Below are 22,762 nucleotides of genomic sequence, written 5' to 3'. Positions count from 1 at the left end.
TCATTTATATTTTTAAGTCCACAGTAGTGCTTTCTCTCCACCCACACATGTTTAACAACCAGATTATTTCTACTACAACAGTAGAGAAAGTTTCTGATCTAAAAAAAAAAATCAGCATATTAACAGCAGAAGTAAGAAACAGGAAGAGGCCCCTCCGTGCACCTACATTACACTTCAGTCTGATGTTCAGTCAGCAGCAAGACAACATGGAGGTCACAGCTCTCTGCATCAAACTGCGTGAGTACTGAGTCTGTTTCTGTTACTTTATAGTAAAAACTTTTAGTTGTTTTTTTTTTCAGCACTAAGATGTTATAATCATGTGTTGCTTTTTTCTTTTGTCTCTATAGTAATAATTGTGATGATGTTGCTGTGTGAACATGATCAGAAAGTTTGTAAGTACCAGCTATTTATTCGCTGAGTTTTTCACAGTTGGCTGTTCATTTGTTTATTTGTTTATCAAAAAAGAAGTTAGAATCACGAAAATTTGTTTTTTTCTTGTTCAGGTGACCCAGTCATTTCTGATTGGAACACTTTAAATCAATTATCACAGAATTCACAGAAATCATGCAGACTTTTATCAATTTGTACTGGATCAGTACAAATTGATAAATTTGTATTTATATACACATATATTCTTTTGGTTCTGTTTTATTTTCTTTGTTGCAGATGCAGTTTCTCTTCGTATTCATCCAAACAGAGAACAGTTCTTTGAATATGATTCCCTGACATTTTAAATGTGAGGGGGTCTCTTATTGTGAAGTTGTGCATGCACCCAATAGAAAAATACCCACATGTAATAAAACTAATAAGAGAACATCAACAGGGTCATCCTGCACCTTTACAAATGTTTATGTAGATGACAGTGGAAAATACTGGTTTGAGGATGAAGGGGGGGAAAGAAGCAAAAGTGTCAACATTGTTGTCACTGGTAAGTTTTTATCAAGTCAACAACATTTTGTCATAAACTCAAAATGAGTGTTTCATTAAATCAGCTTTTACATCCTTGTTGTTCAGATGGTTCAGTGATCCTGGAAATTCCTGCTCTCCCTGTGATGGAGGGAGAAACTGTAACTCTGAGATGTAGAAACAAGATGACTTCCTCACAGACCTCAGCTGATTTCTATAATTATGGAATTTTAATAAATAGCAGCTCAACAGGAAACATGATTATCCACAATGTTTCCAAGTCTGATGAAGGACTCTACAAGTGCAGCATCTCTGGAGCTGGAGAATCAGCAGAGAGCTGGTTGACTACGAGAGGTGAGACCCAGAAAGATTTTAAAATAGAATTTAAATGTACTTTTGATGTAAATGACCACTGTAATTCTAGATATTGACTGTGAACAACACAATATTATTAGATAATGGTCAAAGTAATGTTAAAATGTTGTGAGAGTCATTGAACATTACAATGATATTTTAATGATTTTCATTTCAGGTAGTCAAAAAGATGTTCCCTCTTCTAAGGAGGCTGTTACTCCCTTCACCACAAAGACGGTTACTTCATCATCCATTTCCACCCCATGGATCATTGTCCTAATTGTACTGCTTGTTCTGCTGGTGTTGATGGGACTACTTTACTTTGTGAAAGGCTTCTGGCACAGAGGTAAACACAACAAAGTAAAACATATACATATTTATTTGATAATTATTTTTCACATAAGATTAATAGTTTCACAGTGTGAATAGGTGGGTCCAACAAAGCTGTCAATTTAATTTTAAAGAAGGGGAAGTTTCAACAAGTTTCAACAAACAAGTTTCTGAGCAGCAGAATGTTTTTTGTGTGTATTAGCATTCTTAAACATTATTTGGGTTCATTCTAACTGTTGGTTCAAATTTTACTAGCTTTTTATTTAATGGTCCAAAGAAAGTTGTTGCCAAAGAAAATTATTTGTTCTAATTTAATGAAACTAAATCCGATTTTGTCAATTTTTAAGTTAAACTTTTTAAGCTAAAAGCAACACATCACTGTTCTGGTTTTCTACATATGCATATAATATTTGGTACAGGCCTTGTCTGCAACCTCAAGTTCACATGATCCTGAAAAAGGCTATGCTCAGACGTTCTGGTCAGCCTCTAGGCCCTGAGGGCACAGGACACCATTCTCTTACTGTAGGTCTGATGCTGTGGTTTCACCAAGTTACACACCAGATCAGATACTGCTCCTGTGGCCAACCCCCTCAAAAAATGAGTCCCAAATCTTGGGTCTTTTTTCGAGTACATGTGAACCTTAAAGTAGAAGTTGTGTGCTAGCTGCTAACCTGTATACACTGTTCCAAATGTGGGACTGTTTCCATCTATGTCACAGTTCTGAGACTTTACAAACTAAAGTCTTAAATCACACCTGCCTGTTTTATGGTTCCTCAGAAAGTTCTGGTTTTGTTGGATCTCAGTTCTGAATTTAACACTGTTGACACGGATTTTTAAGTGTTGGTATTTTAAATTACAAGTAGTGTTCCTCAAGGGTCTATTCTTGAACCCCTGTATTTCAACACATACATGCTTCCTCCAGCTCAGATTATTGAATCCTACAGTACAACATCTTCTATTACACATTTACCAATAGCACACAACTTTAAATGACCATGTCATTTACATCACATGTACGTTTAAATTATATTTTATTTAAATCTTTAAATCTTTCTGGGTCTCACCTCTCACTTTATTATTATTATAATAATTATTATTATTATTATTAATCCTTTGTGTTCTCCTATCATATGTTCTGGCTTACCATATGCCAAAACAACACATTTCAGGAATGATATATGAAGCCTGAAGTTGTCTGCAAGTTATTATCCATTATTAGATTTCAAGACATTTGAGAGCAACTGGGAAGGGCATACTTGTTGTTCTCAGAATCAGAACCAAGCAAGGTGAAGCCGCTTTTAGTGCCTATACGTAACAACTGTGGAACATGTTGACAGAATATTCTTGCTATTCAGAAAGTCTGCTAGAACTAGTATCTCATTTATGTCAGAGTTAAAAACACTACCATATAGTACTACTGTAGAATTCCCTTTTTAGGTTCAAATTAGTTAGAGTTTGTTCCTGTTTCATGGGTTTGTTCTAGAATATTTTATTGCTATTTAACGTGTAAGTATATTCAGACCATCTTAGAGCATCGGTTTTCATGTTGCTGTTTGTGTGCCTGCTTACTTTCAACGTCTGTCTTCACCAGGTGAGGATGAATCATCACGTAGACCCGTTTTTAACATGTTCTGCGTTGATAATACTCAGCAGCTTGGTGAGTTTATTAAAAACCCATTTAATTGCTATCTGTTGTTGATGAAAAGGATCATTCTAGATTTAAAGTAAATAAAAAGTGTGTTTTATTTTGGCAGCATGATCACTTAATCTGTTTTAATGTAGAACCAGTGGTATCAGGTCCCTTGGCTGGTACCAACCTGTCTGTAACAGAAGAAGACTTCTATTCTGCATATGAGCTGGAAGAATTCATATGACTGGGAACTCGAGGTAGTTGTATGATTGCAAAAGTGGTGTTGAGGATTTGGATTTTATGTTTTCTTATGTTAAATAACCTTAGCTAGTAACAAACATACATAATTGCTTACTTCTCAGACAAGTTCATGTTCCAAGCACCAAGTTCAAAATATTGTAGTTTTCACAGTTGGCAAATGACAATTACAACATAGAAGTCAACATATGTGCAGAAATCAGAAACCAACCATTAAAATCCCTCAACATGACATGCAGATACTTGATAGAATTTAATATAACTGTGATGTGTGACTATCGTTTGACAGCCATGTAGGTTAGTTTAATGAAGAAATCAATGTGTTAGCAAAAGGTTTTAATAGTTGCATAAATCAATGTCTCCAAGTACTATTATATCAGTCTACCACAAGATTGTTGTTGGTCTTTAGTTCTCTTTATCTGTTGTATGATGGAGTCAAGTTTGGAACAAAAGTCGTGCAAATCTAATTCTGCAGCGAAGTGACAAGCTGTAATTTGTTTTAGTTATTTTTTGTACATTTTCTGTGTCTTTCAGGATTTTGATTGAGAGCTGAGGAGGAGCTTTAAAAACACAGTTTAAGACAGCTATTTGAAACCCATAAGGGCAGCCATGTCCTCTGGTGTGCAGTCATCTACCAATTGTTGGACGGGTGCTTCAATTCTGCGTGGCAGCTCCACTGTGTGCGAATGGGTGAATGAGAAGCAGTGTTTAAGCACTGAGTTCCAGTTAGTAAAAATAAAATACATATAGTGACAAGAAAAAAAGTATGTGAACCCTTTGGAATTTCATGATGTTCTGCATTAAACTTTGATCTGATCTTTGTCTAAGAGTATTACTAAATATATGTGCCCAAAATAATACACAAACATTCTGATCTTTTATGTCTTCACTGACGACAATTATACAACCCTCATAGCGCTAGTGGAAAAGTATGTGAAAAAATTAGCTCACAAAAGCTAAATGCAGTGATGTGTAGCAGCTTGTTAAGGTAATTAGTTTGGAGTTGTGGATTAGAGCTACTTTGAAAGAAACTACTCAAAAGTTTTTAATTTGCTCTGACGAGAGACGAGACGAAAATGCTCCTGTGAGTCATTCCTTACTAAAGGAGCTTTCAGATGATCTGCAATCAAATACTGCTGATTGACATGAAGCTGTAAAGGGTTACAAAGTGATTTCAAAGACCTCACCAGTTTGTAGTTAGGCGAACAAATGAAGACACTTTAGCATTGTGGCTACACCAAGAAGTGGACAGCCTGTCAAAATGATCCAAAGAGCACATTGACAATTCACAGTGATATTGGCAAAATGTTTTGTGGACTGACAAAACTAAGATTTAACTATTTGGAGAGAACAGCACAGCATGCAATCATTAAAATATAATCTTAATCGTAAAGTATGGTGGAGGAAACATCATGATTTGGACCTGCTTTGCTGCATCAGGGCCTGGCCAGCTTGCAGTAATTGAGGAAAACATTGTTTGCTAAGTGTGTCAATAATTTATTCAGGATAATATGAAAATGTTTGTACGTCAGCTAAAAATCGGTAGAAGTTGGGTGATGCTTCAGGACAACGGACCAAAACACCAAAGCAAGTCCACAACAGAATAGATTCAGATAACAATGAACGATTTGCAGGTGCCACTGTAAGTGCAGACTATTTGCATTTATCATATGTGTTTACTACAAAGTATGAATGATGCTTTTATGCACGTGTCCATAGATTTTTACGGAAAATTAGCATTTAATGCTGTAAAGTACATTTGAAGTGAAAACTGTGTACATTTTTTTTTCTCTTGGACCTGCTAAATTATATTATTATATTATTTTTAATTATATCTTTTTCAGAGGAGTTGATTTCTACCAGTTAAAAAAAAAAACTTTTCACAGCATCTGTTCACATGTGAAAATAGAGTTCGAAAGCACAAAGCTGCTGTGGCTTTCAAATAGACTGGCTGAGGTGAACTCTTCTAACGTATTATTGTTACTTTATTTAATGTGGAACATGCTGCTTCACTCTTTTGTGGTCAACAGTGTGAACCTCATGTAGCATGTCTCATGTTTAACTACAAACGTCCTGGTAGAATTTTTTATTTTTCTCTTTATTTTAAAGTTTCCTTTTTTTCTTTTAAAACATGTTAGAGTCATTTTCATTACTATTTTTTTTTTTTTTTTTTTGGTTTTCCTTTATTTAAAATCTCAATGTGTTTATGATGTACAAACTATGTACAGATTACTTGAAGAAAAGGCTGATAAACCTATTCACAGTCTGAATTGAGACCCCCTTGCTGTTTAAAACATGGTGCAGTGATGCGCCCCTGTGGTCTACGTTAGTATTACAAAAACAAACACAAAAACTGATCTATTTTCTCTTTATTTTTTATGTGTTCTGCATAAAATGTGATCTGATATCTAATATTCCCCAGCAGATAAATTACAGTCATAGTCTTTAATGCCAGTATATCATCTGTTCACTGACTTCTGTCAGACCATCACATTTTTTGCAGTTTAATGTCTTAGTGTGATAGATGTGATAGTTTAATGTCTTAGTGTGATAGATGCCAGCTACTATTATGCCTATCACATGCATACATCAACAAGTGTAACATAGTTTTATTTAATCTACAATAAGTACTCCATAATCACAATTATTCACCACCAAAGGAAAATATTAGTTTTCAAAATGTTTACAAATGGGTCATGATTCCAGCTCCAGGAGCCTGCCTGACCCTGATTTCCTGTTTTTCTCTCTCCTATATCAGGTGAACTGCTGATTGTATATTGATTGTATATTGCACCTGTGTCTCCTCTGTCCCTTTTGTACTTAGGTCTGTCGGTGTCCTGTTGCCAGATTGTCTCACGTTGACCTCAGAGCAAAACTATCCCTGCGTTTATCTTTGGACTGCTCATCTGAAACGAAACCTGTCTCTGCCTGACTTCTTCCAGTTTCTCCTTTACCTCACCCTCTCTCCATGTTTGGAACTCACTGTGTATGACCTCGGATCATCCCCTCTACTCGGTTCTTGGATCTTCCCTACCTATCACCTATTGGAACAGCCTTTTCTGTGTAAGACTCCTCAATGGTCTTTTCACTAAGTTTTGGATTGTGGATATCAGAGTGTTTGAATTTAGTGCTTCTACACTGACTTTGCACACATTTATAACCAGCCATAAGGTTTTTGCTTTGTGCCCCAGGAGTTTGTGTTTCCACCTGTTTCTCCCAGCTCCATGTGCTCTCCAATCTGCACCGGCCATCTTGGATGGTGACATCATCCACCTCTCACCTCTACTCCCCTTTCGGTTCATCATCACATCACCAACTCCTCACTTCCAGGTTCACCCTGCTGCTCTCATTATGACCTCAACCCACATCAGTCACCCCGCTTCAGCTGTGACATCACTGGACCTCATCACATTATTATATTCCCTTTCTGTAATAAATGTAAATAAATGGAATTTGGCACAATTAATCAGATTGTTGTTCTAGTTCTTGAAATGGAGTTCACCTGTGTCAAATTAAACTGATAGGACATGATTTGGTAAGGCTCACACTTCGCATTAAACGGTCTGACCATACACACTGTGTGAGAAACCAATTCGCACATTCAAAGCAAACAACACAAACAAACAACACCTTTAAGCACCAATGACATATGAGAGCATGTACATATGACAGAGGTTCAACCTCCCTCAAACCACTGATGTCATGTCGTCCTCATTTTCAAAACTGTTTATTGTATTGATATTGGCTCTGCTGATGGAGGGACTGCTTTACTGTGGGAAACATTACTGCTTTACTGTAGTAACATATAACACATCATCCTTTGAAAACATCAGTTGACTTTCTACTTTGACCGAACATTTAACACCTCTACACCTCTGTGACCAGTGTGGACACACATGTGACTTATGATGCATTATATTTATCTCCAATGTGGCGACATCAAATGTCCTTTGTCTGCAAATGTTTTGAGATTAAACTGCAGTTAAAGTCTTTGACTAGTGTTGAAGGGGTTGAAAGATAGAGGAATGTCATAAAACCTGTCAAACATCAGTGTGTTAGCAGTGTCATAGGGAGGTGGTTACTATACAGACATGAACTATTCTCTCAACATACAGCAGTGGTTTGAGCTATAGGGTAACACAAAGGTTGTAAACGTGGTATATTTTTACATCTGACACCTGTAAAACATTTTGGTCAACTAGTCATTTCAATTTTTATTTTTAAGTCGACAGTTGTGCTTTGCTTCACCCACTGATGTTTAACCACCAGAGTATTTCTGCTACAACTGCAGATCACATCATGGCAGAGGTAAGAAACAGGAAGAGGCCCCTCTGTCCTCCTACATTACACTTCAGTCTGATGTTCAGTTGGTTGGCAGTAAGTCAACATGGAGGTCACAGCTCTCTGCATCAAACTGCGTGAGTACTGAGTCTGTCTCTGTTACTTCACCATACAAACTTGCTGAAACATTGTTTTATTTCTGTACCAACAATCTGTATCACGATCTTTTCTTTTGTCTCTTTAGTGATGATTGTGATGTTGCTGCTGTGTGAACATGATCGGAAAGTTTGTAAGTATAGCACTGATTTTGAAGAAGATGTTGTTGCTGTTGTTTTATGGTCTAACATAGGAATCATGCTCATTTCTTTGGTCCTGTTATTTAAAAAAATATATGTTACAGTTGTTTTGTGAATCTTTGTCTTTTCCTTTGTTGCAGATGCAGCTTCCCTTTGTATTAATCCAAACAGAGCACAATTCTTTCTACATGAGACCCTGACCTTTTACTGTGAAGCTGTTTCTTATTGTAAAATTGAACATTTCCACAAAGGAAAAATATCCTCATGTAATAAAACTAAGAACAGAACATCAACAGGTTCGTCCTGCCCCAGTGGGAAACAGTGGACAGTGGAAAATGCTGGTTTGATGCTGGAGGGGGGGGGGGAAGCAAGAGTGTCATCATCACTGTCACTGGTAAGTTTTTATGATATCTTTAACATTTTGTCATAATCTCAACATGAGTGTATCAATATCAGCTTCCTCCTGGAAATTCCTGCTCTTCCTGTGATGGAGGGAGAAACTGCAACTCTGAGATGTAGAAACAAGACGACTTCCTCACAGACCTCAGCTCATTTTTATCATTATGGAGTCTTGATCAGTAGCAGTTCTATAGGAAACATGATAATCAGCAGTGTTTCCAAGTCTGATGAAGGACTCTATAAGTGCAACATCCCTGGAGCTGGAGAATCCGCAGAGAGCAGGCTGACATTTTCATTAGGAAACAAATACATACACAAATACTCAAATTTGATGGTTTTATGACGTGTTAAATGACACAGACCCTCTACACATTTACAGAAAAGTCAGATCATAAACACTTGGAATAATAATCTTAATATTAAAATAAATAGTGTATATAGCAATTTTTTTATGTCTTGATGATATGTCTCCTACACTGCTGACTTATTTTTCAATCTGCTCAAGTGTTGAATCATCTTCTACAAGCACAGAAGCGTATGCTGTAGTAATAAAAAAAGATCAGTACAAGTATAGTACCTCGCCTGTTAGTGTTGTTTTAATTTTACTTCACAACTATCCCAACAAGCACTACGCCCGAATGTATTTTAAGTAATATCTACATAAATTTTGGCTAAAATGGTTCAAATGTCCCCAATAGATCGTTTACATGGAAATGTCCCATTTTTTACAATAATACTAACAACAGAAGCAACAGATGGAAATGATGACTACACATGTGTTACAAGCTTCAGTACTACACTGTAAACATTAAGCTTGTTTAATATTGTTTCATTATTTTTTATATGTCAGCTACATACAGCAAGATGTTGAGGCTTTGTGGCTTGATTTGTATTAGATAAGTCAAGACACATGAACCAGAAATGTCAAATTTGTCCTGATGGAAACAATGAGACACATTGATGGGAACAAATATTCTAAAATAACCTTAAATGTGTTTGTGTGGTTGTGCCAGCAAACCTTCACGGTCTCAGTTTTTATTAGATGAGGATGAATCATCATGTAGACCTGTTAACTACATGTTGGACCTGCATAATACTCCATAGCTTGGTAAGTTTATTAAAAACCCAATTGAATGGTGACTGATGATGTGATTAATGAAAATGTCAATTTAAAGTAAATGAAACATGTTGTGATTTGGCATCATGGTAACATAATCTTGTTTTATGTAGAACCAGCTGCATCAGGTTATTTGGATGGTACCAGTCCACCTTTACCAGAGGATGTTTTCTATTCTACAATCCAGTAGGTAAGAACAATAAACAATAACAGATGGTTTCATGTCACCGGGAACTTGAGTTAGTTTTATGTGTTCATGAGGGGTCTTGAAAATGTGCACTTGAACTTTTAATTGTTAATAGCTGCAGTTGGCAACATCCATATTATTTAGTTTTAAAAATTTTTAGGTCCGAAGCACCAATCACAATATCAATATCACAAATGGCAAATTGTGATCATGACATATAAATCAATGTCATGATCTCGGCTTCACTTCCTGTCTTTCTGCTTTCATTGTGGTTTTCTACCCGTTCCCTACCGTGTTGTTGTCGCTTCACTAATTACCCTGATTATTTGTGTCCTGCTCTTGTGTGTCGACCCTGTTTTTTGAATCTTGCCTTTTCCTTGCCCCATGCCCTTTCGGGAATTGACCCCACCTGGTGTTTTGGACCTCTGCTCTCTTTCCCTGATCAGCACCCTGACTATGGACTTTGTACCTCTTCCTACAAGTGATTTTGCCTGCTCGTTCTGGTAGTTGTTGTCACTTTATACCTTAGTTTAAAATGTGTTTTTGTTATTACTTTTCTAGGTTACTATCTCTTATTCATGCTCATGCATTGACTCTGTAGTTCAGTTAATCTGTTTTTTTCTGTCAAAACCTTCCACAGCTGTGTCTGCATTTCTGCTTTTCTTTCCTCGCTGCCCATTTTCGGTATCTTTCTAATAATAATCTGGTTTTGACCATTTGACGTGCGTGACATTTTATTTAGATCTACTAACACCACATTTGTTACAATTAACATGTCAGCACAATTTAGAAAGTAACTATTAGAAGGAATCAATATGATTCCTTTAACTAACCAGAGGATTAGAACCCAGTTTCTACCAGGTAAACCAACTGTTTCCATCATGTGTTCACACGTGTAAGAATTTAGTTCACACATAAAGAGCCTCTGTGGCTTTTAAATATACTTGTGGCGGTCAACGTCTACCTTCGTATGGTTTATTTTATCTGAAACACTCTGTCTTACCACTTTGTTGTGAACAATGTGGTAGTCCTCTGAACCTCATGAAGCATGTCTCGTGTTTAACAGCCCTGACAGAAATGTCTTGTGGTACATTTGTATTTAGTTTGATGTTAAGTGTTTTCTCTTCAAAAAAAAAAAAAAAAAAAAAAGAGTGAGCCCTCTTTGTCTCTGTGCAAAACACATGCTTTCCTGTTTGAAGTTTTGAAAAAACTCACCTCAAAGACTGTGAAGATAAAGGGTCTTTGGTCTGATGGCTTTCAATGAATGGGTTCATGTGTGAAATCTGTTCTCTGAACACAGATTACCAGGTTAGAGAGATGACGTGATCATGGATCTGTTGGTTCTACCAAAGTCATGTTGACCTTGATGTCTTGGCAACATATCCACACACTGGAAGGAGCTCAGGAGCAGCCTCCACTGAAATCAGGTTAAGAATAAAAAGTCTTCCACGATGCAGCAAAGAGCATCTAGGTGTCATTTTAAATTAATTTACAGTTGGAACAACCTCCACAATTCACGGTTATGGTGTCAAAACTTACACATAGTTACATACTTGCACATGTATTTCTGTACACAACTTTACATTTGACCAGTTCCAGTTTAATCTGTCAGACACTTTTAGCCTCTATCTTTCTGCAGAGTTACATTTTTAATACTCCTCAGAATGTCAGCCTGACTTTTGTGTTTAGGACATGACAGTGGGAAATCATGGTTTCCAGTGTAAATACACTGTATGTTATATACAACAGTTATTACACTGTTAAGGAGCCCAATGAGAGTCATGACGATTAATTAATTTTATTTCAAGTTTCAAAAAACGTTTTTAATCCCAGAGAGAAATTGTTTTGCCGGTTACAGTGGGGAATGATGGGAGGGATTGTCCAGGATTTAGAGGCGTTTGGACGCCATCTCCTTTCAGCTCCACCCCCCAGAACAAAGCCATCCCTCTTGATTAGTTTGTTTAGCAAATATGATTGCAAAACGCCTCTGAAAAAATACATTACACTTCAGTCTGATGTTCAGTCAACAGCAAGACAACATGGAGGTCACAGCTCTCTGTATCAAACTGCGTGAGTACTGAGTCCGTCTGTTATTTTATAGTACAAACTTTCAGCTGCAATGTTGTGTTTTATGTATCAACAGTTAGATCTTATAAACATCTCTTTTTCTTCTTTTGTGTCTTTAGTGATGATTTTGATGTTTCTGCTGTGTGAACATAATCAGAACGTTAGTAAGTAGCAGTTTGTTTTTTTACTGAGTTTTTTGTTGCATATTTGTAACAAGTCAAAAATAGCAAAATACGTTTGTCTTATTCTGTCGGTCCAACTTCATCACTGGAAGTTCAGAAATGAAATCATGCTGCCATTTGTGAATTTGTAGTGGATCAATATTACTTTTGTTCATTTATTTTAAAAATATATTCCAGCTGTTTTATGACTCTTTCTTTTTCTTTGTTCCAGATGCAGCTTCTTTTCTTATCAAACCAAACAGAGCACAGTTCTTTGTATATGATTCAATAACCTTTCATTGTGAGGGGGTCTCTTATTGTGATGTTGAACATAAGTCCAAAGGAAAAATAGAGTCATGTAATAAAACTAATAGGAGAACATCAACAGGGTCGTCCTGCACCATAATGACTTATCCAGCTGACAGTGGTGAATACTGGTTTAATGCTGGAGGGGGTGAAAGAAGCAATAGTGTTGACATTGTTGTCACTGGTAAGTTTTTATCATGACAACATTTGTCATAAATTCAACATTAAATCAGCTTTTACATCCTTGTTGTTCAGCTGGTTCAGTGATCCTGGAAATTCCTGCTCTTCCTGTGATGGAGGGAGAAGCTGTAACTCTGACTTGTAGAAACAAGACGACTTCCTCACAGACCTCAGCTGATTTCTATAATTATGGAGTCTTCATCAATAGCAGCTCTACAGGAAACAAAATCTTCCACAGTGTTTCTAAGTCTGATGAAGGACTCTACAAGTGCAGCATCCCTGGAGCTGGAGAATCAGCAGAGAGCAGGTTGATCATCAGAGGTGAGACACAGGTTTGAGGTTATACATACATGTGATTAAAAGGACAACCATTGCACTAGATATAGACTTTGAGTAACATATTTGTCAAAATAAAAATAAGTCACTGCACATTATAAGGTATATTTTTTGTCTATATACATTTCAGATGGTCAAAAAGAGACTCCCTCTTCCAGTTCCTCCCCATGGATCATTGCCACAGTCTTATTGCTGGTTCTGCTGGTGTTGGTGGGGCTACTTCAAGTTGTCAAAGGTTACTGGCACAGAGGTAAATAAAATAAAATTAAAAATACATTTTAGCCAAATATTTGTTATTTTAGATATTAACTCATGTCAGTCACAGCGTGGATGGGTGGATCCTTACAAGCATGAATTTAAATTTTAACCAATCAACAGCAGAATTCTTTACTTAATGCAAAATACTTTGGATTTTTCGCAATGATAGAACAACCTTTTTTGTGTTATAAATACTATATACTACTACTTACTGTATTGTATAACTAGGTTTTCATGTAATTGTCCACAGCAAGTAGTTGCTACAAAAATTATTTTTGGAGCACAATTTAATGAAACTGGTTCTGATTTACCTGTTTATGAGTGAAACTTCAGAATCAAGGAGAATCAAGACATTTTATTTATCTATTTATTTATTGATGCTGTTATTTTTCCTGTCCTACAGTAATGTTTTACATGTCTACACTGAGATCTGGATCAGGCTCGGCTGCAAATCAAACAGGTGAGAAAACCAATCATTTTAAGTTAACTGGTATTGACACATTATTCATGACAATTCTTCTTATTAAAAACACAAAAAGTCAGTTTACAAAATCCTTCAGACAAATCAGAGAATAAAAATTTAGAAACAAAATTTAAAAGCCTTTTTATTAACTTTAGTGTTTTTTCAGTGCATTAACAATGTATTAAATTAGACAGGTCCTCTGCTCTACTCTGTAAATTAAAATTAAATCATAAATAGTATGTAATAAAAATCCAAATACTAAAATAAATAGTTGTATATATTACTATTTTTTTACATTCTTCTTTTCACATTATGAAGAGTCAATCAATTCAAGTGCGACATGTGGAGCGATTTATGCTGTTGCAAAGTATTTTGAGTAATATCTACTGTACGTTTTCGGTGAAATAGCTCAAATTGTTCAAATAAATTATTTGGTTTAGACATATATGACCATATTTGTTTATGCCAACAACAGTTCTTGAAATATGACTATGGTGTTACAAGCATAAGCAGGTTACTACACCTTATATGTTATATGTAACAAATATCTTTATGTTAAAAAGACGTTTCAGCATCTCCACCTGACACACACACAAAAAAAAAAAAAAAATTGTATACCTGTATTTGTGCTGTCATCTGTGACTCATTGGGGTGGACCCAATTAAAAGTCGAGACACAGACGGCTCAGGTTCTCAGTATGTCCATAAATCTTAAAGGTGAGCAGGGTCCGTGCTTTGCGCTCCGCTGCTGTAGTTGAGTTTTTTTTTTTTCAGAACGTGTTTGCTGCAGCCAGAAAAAACAAGTGCAAGCTGCAAGTGTCATTCGTGGTGTTTGGATCAAGTCTGAACAGTCGCTGGGTCCCTGAGACTCAAGAATACATCATAACTTTGCATGTATTATTCAGGGTTTATATATATATATATATATATATATATAGTACAATAACAAGGGGATGCGTGGTGTGTGTCTGTATGAGTCACATATGTGCTCAAAAATTACCTATTTACAACAATATGGGTACTTTTAATCAATTATTTTGTTATTATGCTGCTAGCTAAAATCTACGATCTCTGTCATTATCAGATGAAAACAAATCAACATCTAGAGCAGTTTACTATACGTTGAGCCTGGATGATACTCAACAACTTGGTGAGTTCATTAAAAATGGTAACTAGTTAGTGCATAACTATTTTGGAAACATGCTATCATAATCTTTCTTTCCTTCTCTTCTTTTATGTAGAACCAGCTGTACCAGCTTCCCTGGCTGTTACCAACCTACCATTGACAGAAGATGCCTTGTATTCTACAATCCAATAGGTCAGAACAATAAAAAGTAACTCATGCCAAATGAGATGGACTGCTTTATATAACTAGAAACTCAAGGTAACTATTATGATTGCAAAACTGCTTGTTTTGTTTTTTACAGATTTAAGTGAGAACTGACTGAAGCAGAAGCTTTAAAGCACAGTTATCTTCAGCATTTCTAAATTAATAACCATGATCTGATTGGAAAGTAAGACAGCACTTAAGAAGCTATTTCAAATCCATATGTTTTTGGTGCAAAATATGAGTGATGCACAGTTATACCTGTCCAAGTTTACATTTTGTGTAGAAAGTAAACACTGAATTTAGATTAAATGAAATACGTTTAAAGTTAGCTGTTTGACTAAGTAATGAACATGTCTCTTTCAACTCTATTTCTACCAGTTAAACAAATTTAGCAGCGTGTCTGCTCACACATGTAAAAATACAATTTACAAGCAAAGAGCTGCTGTGGCTTTTAAATAGACTCGCTGTGGTGAACCTCTAACTTAATAGTGTTACTCAATATAACCTGAAACACACTGCCTTACTTCTTTGTGGTCTACAAAGGGATATTTCTGTGAACCTGATGCAGCACGTCTCATGTTTGATGGGTATCTGCAAGAGTCCTGATGAAAGGAGAAAACTAATATAGTCTAATCTAAAAAAATGTAATCTTTCTGTTTGTCACATTTCCAAGCTTCCTTTCCCCCCACACCTGTGATGAAATAAATAATTAAATGTATACATAGACATTTACAAAAAAAAAAAAAAAAAAAAAAAAAAATATATATATATATATATATAAAACAATTTTCTCTTTATTTTCTGTATGAAAGGTGATCTGATAAATCACAGTCATGGTCATCACACTGACTTACTCCAGAAGGACGCCCTCCACTGATCTGGGCTTATTTATTGCTAGATTAGTTGAGAACTTTCCTCAGTGCTACTGACTCTCAGAGTGTGAGGAAAAAGATTATCTAGTCTGATGTTTTCTGGTGATTGGATGTAGAGTATGAGGGTATTTTTAAATACTTTACAGAATCATTTATTCTGCCAGATTGAATAGAAACTCTCTGTGTGCATGTGTTTGCATGGCTATTATTGTGGGGACGGGCATCATTGTTTAACAACTGGACTGAGGACATTTTTGAGAAGGGCGTTCAAAGAGCAACTTTGGGGTCAAGACTATTTTGAGACTTTTAAGACTATCAGTTTTGGTAGATTAGTAGATTATTGTTTTTAAGTAAACAATTCCCTGGACAATAGCGTCCAGGGAATGCATTACGTCAGTGAGTGTCTTCAAACTGGCTGCCAGACAAAAATGTGTGTCTTCACCTTAAAGACAGACAGTGGGTTTCCATTGTTTTAGTAGTTAACAACCACAAGAGGGCACTGTTATCCTAGATAATTAAACCATACACAGCTTTCTGGTCCTCTCCTAAAGTGGGTTTGAAGAATTAACACTCAAGCTCTCTACGGAACCTTATCCATTATTATTACTATTATTATTATTATTATTATTATTATTAGTAGTAGTAGTAGTAGTAGTAGTAGTAGTCGTAGTATTGTTTAATAATACATAGATACATTTGTTTGTGATGCTCTTATTTATATCTCTGCTGAAGCAAGAGCTAAGTAGCATGATATCTAAGGAATGCTCGGAGGGAATTCTTTCAAATTAGGCAGAACTCTCCACTTGGAAACTATAATGAACTACTTAGAATCTGGTGGTCAAAAGTCACAGTAACCTCATGTTGAGCCGTGAGGGAATTCAATAAAAATCTAACACAAATTGTCACTTGGGTCAACAGGTGACCTGAACAGATTTTAGTGGGCAAAAATCAAAAGTCGATTGTGACCTTATGTTTGTCCTGTTGTCATCAATGCTATAGAAATGCCTTGAAGGAATTCTGATATATCTGACACAAACATCACCTTGATTGAGGTTGATGAACTTAAATCCATTCATTAGAATATAAGTCAGGACTGACATGCGGGTAAACTACTTTACTCGTTAGTGGAGGCATCTACGATGAGGCAATATTATTTTCTGTTTAAAGATGGAGTCTTCATCAGAAGAAGATCTACAGGAAACATGACCATCCACAGTGTTTCCCAGTCTGATGAAGGACTGTACAAGTGCAGCATCTCAGGAGCTGGAGAATAAGCTCACACAAAGCAAATAACTCATTTAATCACCACTGTCATGATCCCTGCTTTCACTTATGTCACTACCATCCCTCACAACCACTGACAAAACAAATATATTTTTACTGTCTTTGCAGATCCTTACACTGAGACTTGTACTCATGTACTGCAGAAGTTCATACCCCATCATGATTTGTTTGAATCATTACCATGTGTTAATATTTGCATGTTTAATTACAGGTCTGCATATTTTCATACATTTGGTGTAGAATGGCAGTAACTAGTGGCTTTGTATCCTATTTTTATGAAATAGAGAATGTATTTTCTATTAACATTTTTCTGAGCTTCAACAAATGTGTCCTGCAAATGTTAGAAAGAAATCATGCTCTCAAAAGTCAAAGTCAGATGAAAACATCGGTAGAGTCTATTGACTCTTTCCATTTTGATCAGACTTTACACTTCTGTGAACAGACTCTGTGGTTTATTCTCAACTACGTTTGTCTCCAGTGTGGCAACTTGTCCAACAGGTGTAATTTAAACTGAAAAAAAGAAATATACTATTGCTCCCCTTGGTTTAAAAAATAAATAAATAAAATAAAATAAAATAAAATAAATAAATTAAAAAAATTCAATATTTGTGGCCAGCAAAAAAGGTCCATAGCAACATGAAGGTGTCAGACACTAACAGACTAAACAAACTGATTAGGAGGGCTGGCTCTGTTCTGGGGGTGGAGCTGGACCCTCCACATGTTGTAGCTGAGAGGAGGATGCTGTCCAACTCCTCTCAATCCTGGACAATCCCTCCCACCCACTGCACAGTGTGTTGACTGGACAGAGGAGCACGTTCAGCCAGAGACTGATAAACATTAAGTGCTCCACAGAGCGCCACAGGAGATCCTTTCTACCTGTGGCAATCAATCTGTACAATTCCTTGCCCCTTCTGTAAGGGGTGGGGGAAGTGATACTGTCATAAACTTGCTGTAAATATATTGACCCAATTTCATTTATCTATTTACGTATTCAGTATATATATTGAGTTTTTCAGTATTGATGTTATTGTGTATTTATGTTTGTGTATTTATGTTGGTGTTGGATCTTTCCTGGTTGTGGTTCCTTTTCTTTCTGTCTGTTTTGAGAACAATGGTAATGAGGCAAAACAATTTCCCTCTGGGATCAATAAAGTTTTTTGAATCTTGAATCTTGAATCTTGAAACTGTACAAACAATTTGCATTGAAAATAATGTTTTTATCAGTGTTTTGGTGTTTAGTGTTAAATTGCTAATGCTAGCCTTCTTCAAATTTAACAGTGCAGTGCCACTGTGAGATGCACGACATGAACCAATTCTCCTCTATTAAGATACTGCTATGGTTTAAACCAAAATGCAGCGTAACGGCTGTAGATGCAGCATATTTTTAACTGATATCTGTAAAAAAAAATCTATGGTCTACTGCTAGTTCGAATTTTTTTTTTAAATCCACAGTTGTGCTTTGCTCCAACCACTGATGTTTATCCACCAGATTATTTCTGCTATAACAGTAGAAAAAGATTGTGATCTAAAAAACAGAAGAGGCCCCTCTGTGCACCTACATTAAACTTCAGTCTGATGTTCAGTCAGCAGCAAGACAACATGCAGGTCAAAACTCTCTGTATCAAACTGCGTGAGTACTGAGTCTGTCTCTATTAATTTATGTCCCAAATATCACTGAAGTTTGTGTTTTTCTGTATAAAGAAATCTGTATCGGCACTTAGATCATATAAGCATCTCTTTTTTTTTTGTCTCTTTAGTGATGATTGTGATACTGCTGCTAAGTAAACATGATCAGGAAGTCGGTAAGTACAAGTTATTTACTCACTGAACACATCAAAAAAGTTCAATGTTACTTAATCTCTTTCTTTCTTTATTTCAGATGCAGCTTCTCTTCGTATTCATCCAAACAGAGCACAGTTCTTTGTATATGAGTCACTAACATTTTATTGTGAGGGGGTCTCTTACTGTGAAGTTGTTCGGGAATCACATGGGAATATACATATATCTAATGCCGTTAATAAGAGAACATCAACAGGGTCGTCCTGCACCATTAGAAATGTTTATCTACCCGACAGTGGTGAATACTGGTTTGAGGCTGGAGGTGGAAAAAGAAGCAACAGTGTCAACATCACTGTCACTGGTAAGTTTTTATCATGACAACAACATTTTGTCATAAAGTCAACATGAGTGTATCATTAAATCAGCTTTTACATCCTTGTTGTTCAGATGGTTCAGTGATCCTGGAAATTCCTGCTCTTCCTGTGATGGAGGGAGAAGCTGTAACTCTGACTTGTAGAAACAAGATGACTTCCTCAAAGTCCTCAGCTGATTTCCATAAAGATGGAGTCTTCATCAATAACAGCTCTACAGGAAACATGATCATCCACAGTGTTTCTAAGTCTGATGAAGGACTCTACAAGTGCAGCATCTCTGGAGCTGGAGAATCAGCAGAGAGCAGGTTGATCATCAGAGGTGAGACAAAGAAAGATTGAAAAGTGAAATTTTTACATTAGACTTTATAGCTCTCTTTTATCTGCTATAGACTTCAAGCAAGACATGGTAACTTTTAACTGTAAAATTAATGTTAAAGTCACAATATAAGGCAAAATACTTTCTACTATTCCAGATAACAAACAAGGGACATTTCCAACGTCTTCATATTGCACTCCATGGATAATCGTCATTGTTTTACTGGTGGTTCTGCTGCTCGTGGTGGGGCTACTTCATTTTTTTAAATGGAAAAGAGGTAATTAAAATACAGTAAAATCTAAATTTCACTGTCATTTATACTGTCCAATACAAACAACATATTAACATAAGTGTCCAAAATTAATTAGTAAAACATTATACTTCATGTTAGTCTTTATGTTTAAGCAACATGCAGAATTTATTAAAAATAACTTTGGCAGTAAGAAATATCCTAGAAAAGGCAGGAGCTCTTCTTGTATTGGTTTTCTAACGATGCTGTTATTTGTCTTCTACTTCACTCCTGTAGTGTTTTGTGTGTCCACACTGACGCAGGGATCAGGCTCAGCTAGAAGTCAAACAGGTTGGAGCACAAACCATTAGTCTCTCACCCAGTCTCCTAAAAATTATGTATCTATACAACTAAACTGAAATAACATATACGTTGTTTTTGGGGAATATAAGTGCCACCACTGATTTTTTATTTTTTTTGTCTGTTGGCAAAATTAATATAAACCTCATCATGAAGTCTTTGAACTTTTTGCAGACGTTTCACTTTTGTGAATGACATTGTCATTATTGTTTAGTAGCAAAGTAACATAATTCTCATACAGTATAAAGTCATGTTTCTGCCTTTTATTAGGAACACAAAAGCCTCGTTTGCAAAGGGTTTTTGCACAAAACTGCAATTTCTAAAGTATAAAACATTGACCTTTCCAACATGATACAGATGCTAAATTTATATACCAATGGCATCAGTCTCTGTTATGTGTGGATGGTCATAGGAACCTCTGACATTAAAACTACAGTACAAAATCTCAGGCAATAGTGGCTGAAGGGGCCCTCAGAAGTGAATACAAAGGGTTTCTTCCGTTAAAGAGTCTCCACTGTTTTCTAGTGCTTGCTCAAGTGGGGTTGTTGGGTTTCCATGTAAATATTTACATAGATATTTTTGTAAGGTCTTGAACCTTATATTGTAAAGTGCCTTAAGATGACTTTTGTTGTGATTTGGTACTATATAAATATAACTCTTTCAATGTATGAATTTTATTTCAGAACAAAGCACTGACATCATTTTGTATTGTTTAAATTTAGGATCAGTTATATCATTTCCCTCAGCTGGTACCAGTTCACCTTTTTACTATAACACAGAAGACATCATCAATTTTATAGTCTAAAGGGTAAGACCAATTCAAGTTCATGTCAGAAGGATGGATGTGCAGGATTACAGAGTGACAGGTTTTTCTTTTAAGACAGCTTTAGCCTGTAAACATGCAGGTCCATGTCACAAACACCTAGTAAGATATCTTGATTGTTACTAAATAGAAATAAAAATGTATTCTCAACCAGAAAATGATGATTAGATCATTAGAATGACTTAGCAAGACATGCCATTTTAATTTCTAATCTTGGACAGATTGCAAATGCACTTTTCCAATAAAGTTAATGAATAACATATAAGATTTTGATAAATGAATTGAAAAAGTTGAAAATCTTCACTAATGTAAATTGTACATTTTTTTTTTTGTTTAGAGCAACGTGACATAAAAAGCTGTAAGTAGAAACCAAAAACACTGACTCATGGACTGACTGAGAAGTGTGTACGACCCTCACATACCTGTACATACTCTCAACAATGTCTGAGTATGCTATTGATGTGAGATCCTGTAGAATCTCCTCCCAGATCATGACTTCAGTGAGCTCCGGGACAGTCTGTGGTGTTACTTATACATAAAGCCCAATAGGTACTGGATCATATTTAGGTCAGGGGACGTGAGGCCAACCAGTGGCATCATTGCTGCCATCATCCTGAAATTGTTGACACGAGGCTCGACAGTCCTGCACCAGGAGGAACCCAGGGCCCATTGCACCAGTGTGACAGTCACCATGAGGATTTCATCCCGGTACCTTACAACAGTCAGGGTACTGTTGGTCATAACATGGTACTGTATGTGCAGCCCTCCAAGGACATTCTTCCCAGACCATCACTTGCCCACCACCAAACCAGTCATGCTTTGACATTACAGGCAGCAAAATCTTCTCCTCTCATCTCCAGACTCTTTTCAAAGTTGAATTTTAATGTTCTCTGGGGAATACCAGTCAGGCTGTGCAGTCTCTGAGCACAGGTCAACACTGGAGGGCATCAGGCTTTCTATGTCTCACAATTTGGACAAAGACATTCATGCCAGTAGGCTTCTGGAGGACGTGTTAGGCTCTCACCGCACCTTGCACGAAGGATCAGCTGGTACTTCTGATGAGTTAAGAACTTTCTAAGACATGGTCTAGCTCCCCCGGAGCAACTGCCTGTCTCCTGGTGTCTCTGCTCTTGAGTAGTAACACGGACACTAGCAGAACACACTCTAGAGAAGAATCGGCGAGGTATGATGACATGAGAGCATTTGTCACGTAATGTAAAGTTTTCAGTGGTTACATCAATTTTGGCCTCTGTCTCTTTCATTTGCTTCTTCTCCTTCAAGTTTATTGCCAAAAATACTTTTACACTAGTTCGCAATTGCCCTATTGAAGCAAGTATTTGTTGACAGACATATGCAGTATGAATCAATGATAATAAAAAAAATATTTACATGTACTTCTGTAACAGACATTTTGTACAGCAGTGAGAACCTAGGATTTGTATGATTTAAATTTCTTCTGTTTCCCCGGGGTTTCAGAGAGAGATCTGACTGAAGGAGGAGCTTTAAAAGACTAAAGTAAAAAAAAAAATTCAAAGTAAAAAGTTACACTTAGTGTTTAGTAACAAGATACAATTCAAAATAAGGAAGTAAGAGTTACTTTATGTTCAGCAAAGTCAATTCACAAGCTTTTTCAGTTTTAGATGCATATGGGTGCACCAGTATACATATATGTAGAAATCTGTAAGTGATGCATTTATACAAGTGTCTGGAGATTTATGGGGACAGTAAACTTTGAGCCTTATTTACCTAGAATCTTCACTAAGAGTTTTTTAAAGCTCCTGTTATGACACACTCTAACATTATTATTTTTTTTGTACCTTGAATTGTTATACTCATTAATTTAACTGTCTTTGCTGAAACCTTGTTG

At 36.2% G+C, this 22,762-nt stretch overlaps 2 protein-coding genes and 1 long non-coding RNA gene across 6 annotated transcripts; all 3 read left to right on the top strand.

The window, feature by feature from the left end:
• The first annotated feature begins 1,215 nt into the window (after positions 1–1,215).
• LOC113168633 lies at positions 1,216–3,471 on the top strand. Its single transcript, XR_003299499.1, has 4 exons — positions 1,216–1,260; positions 1,439–1,606; positions 3,182–3,247; positions 3,373–3,471. It is a non-coding gene; the product is annotated as an uncharacterized LOC113168633 (long non-coding RNA).
• Positions 3,472–8,202: 4,731 nt separating this feature from the next.
• On the top strand, positions 8,203–18,673 carry LOC113168613 (low affinity immunoglobulin gamma Fc region receptor III-like). Of its 4 annotated transcripts, none has more exons than XM_033326774.1 (11): positions 8,203–8,449; positions 9,468–9,562; positions 9,685–9,761; positions 11,059–11,989; positions 12,219–12,476; positions 12,548–12,793; positions 12,939–13,058; positions 13,470–13,526; positions 14,613–14,678; positions 14,770–14,846; positions 18,467–18,673. In XM_033326774.1, exons 4-10 carry the CDS (start codon positions 11,878–11,880, stop codon positions 14,844–14,846), a joined length of 936 nt encoding a protein of 311 aa, XP_033182665.1. In that variant the 5' UTR covers positions 8,203–8,449; positions 9,468–9,562; positions 9,685–9,761; positions 11,059–11,877; the 3' UTR covers positions 18,467–18,673. The 4 variants fall into 4 exon arrangements, with proteins under 4 accessions (XP_033182665.1, XP_033182667.1, XP_033182664.1 ...); XM_033326776.1 differs by lacking the exon at positions 18,467–18,673 and adding an exon at positions 17,123–17,547; XM_033326773.1 differs by lacking the exon at positions 18,467–18,673 and adding an exon at positions 16,898–17,547.
• A 10-nt stretch (positions 18,674–18,683) lies between these two features.
• Positions 18,684–21,973, top strand: LOC117152808 (low affinity immunoglobulin gamma Fc region receptor II-like). Its single transcript, XM_033326762.1, has 5 exons — positions 18,684–18,816; positions 18,894–19,154; positions 19,241–19,451; positions 21,463–21,622; positions 21,800–21,973. Exons 1-5 carry the CDS (start codon positions 18,774–18,776, stop codon positions 21,971–21,973), a joined length of 849 nt encoding a protein of 282 aa, XP_033182653.1. The 5' UTR covers positions 18,684–18,773.
• Positions 21,974–22,762: the final 789 nt, after the last annotated feature.

The sequence above is a fragment of the Anabas testudineus genome, chromosome 18, assembly GCF_900324465.2.
Source record: "Anabas testudineus chromosome 18, fAnaTes1.2, whole genome shotgun sequence".
NCBI classification, from domain to species: Eukaryota; Metazoa; Chordata; class Actinopteri; order Anabantiformes; family Anabantidae; genus Anabas; species Anabas testudineus.
Note: the sequence above shows the minus strand (reverse complement) of the source record. Positions and strands in the feature narration are given on the sequence as shown.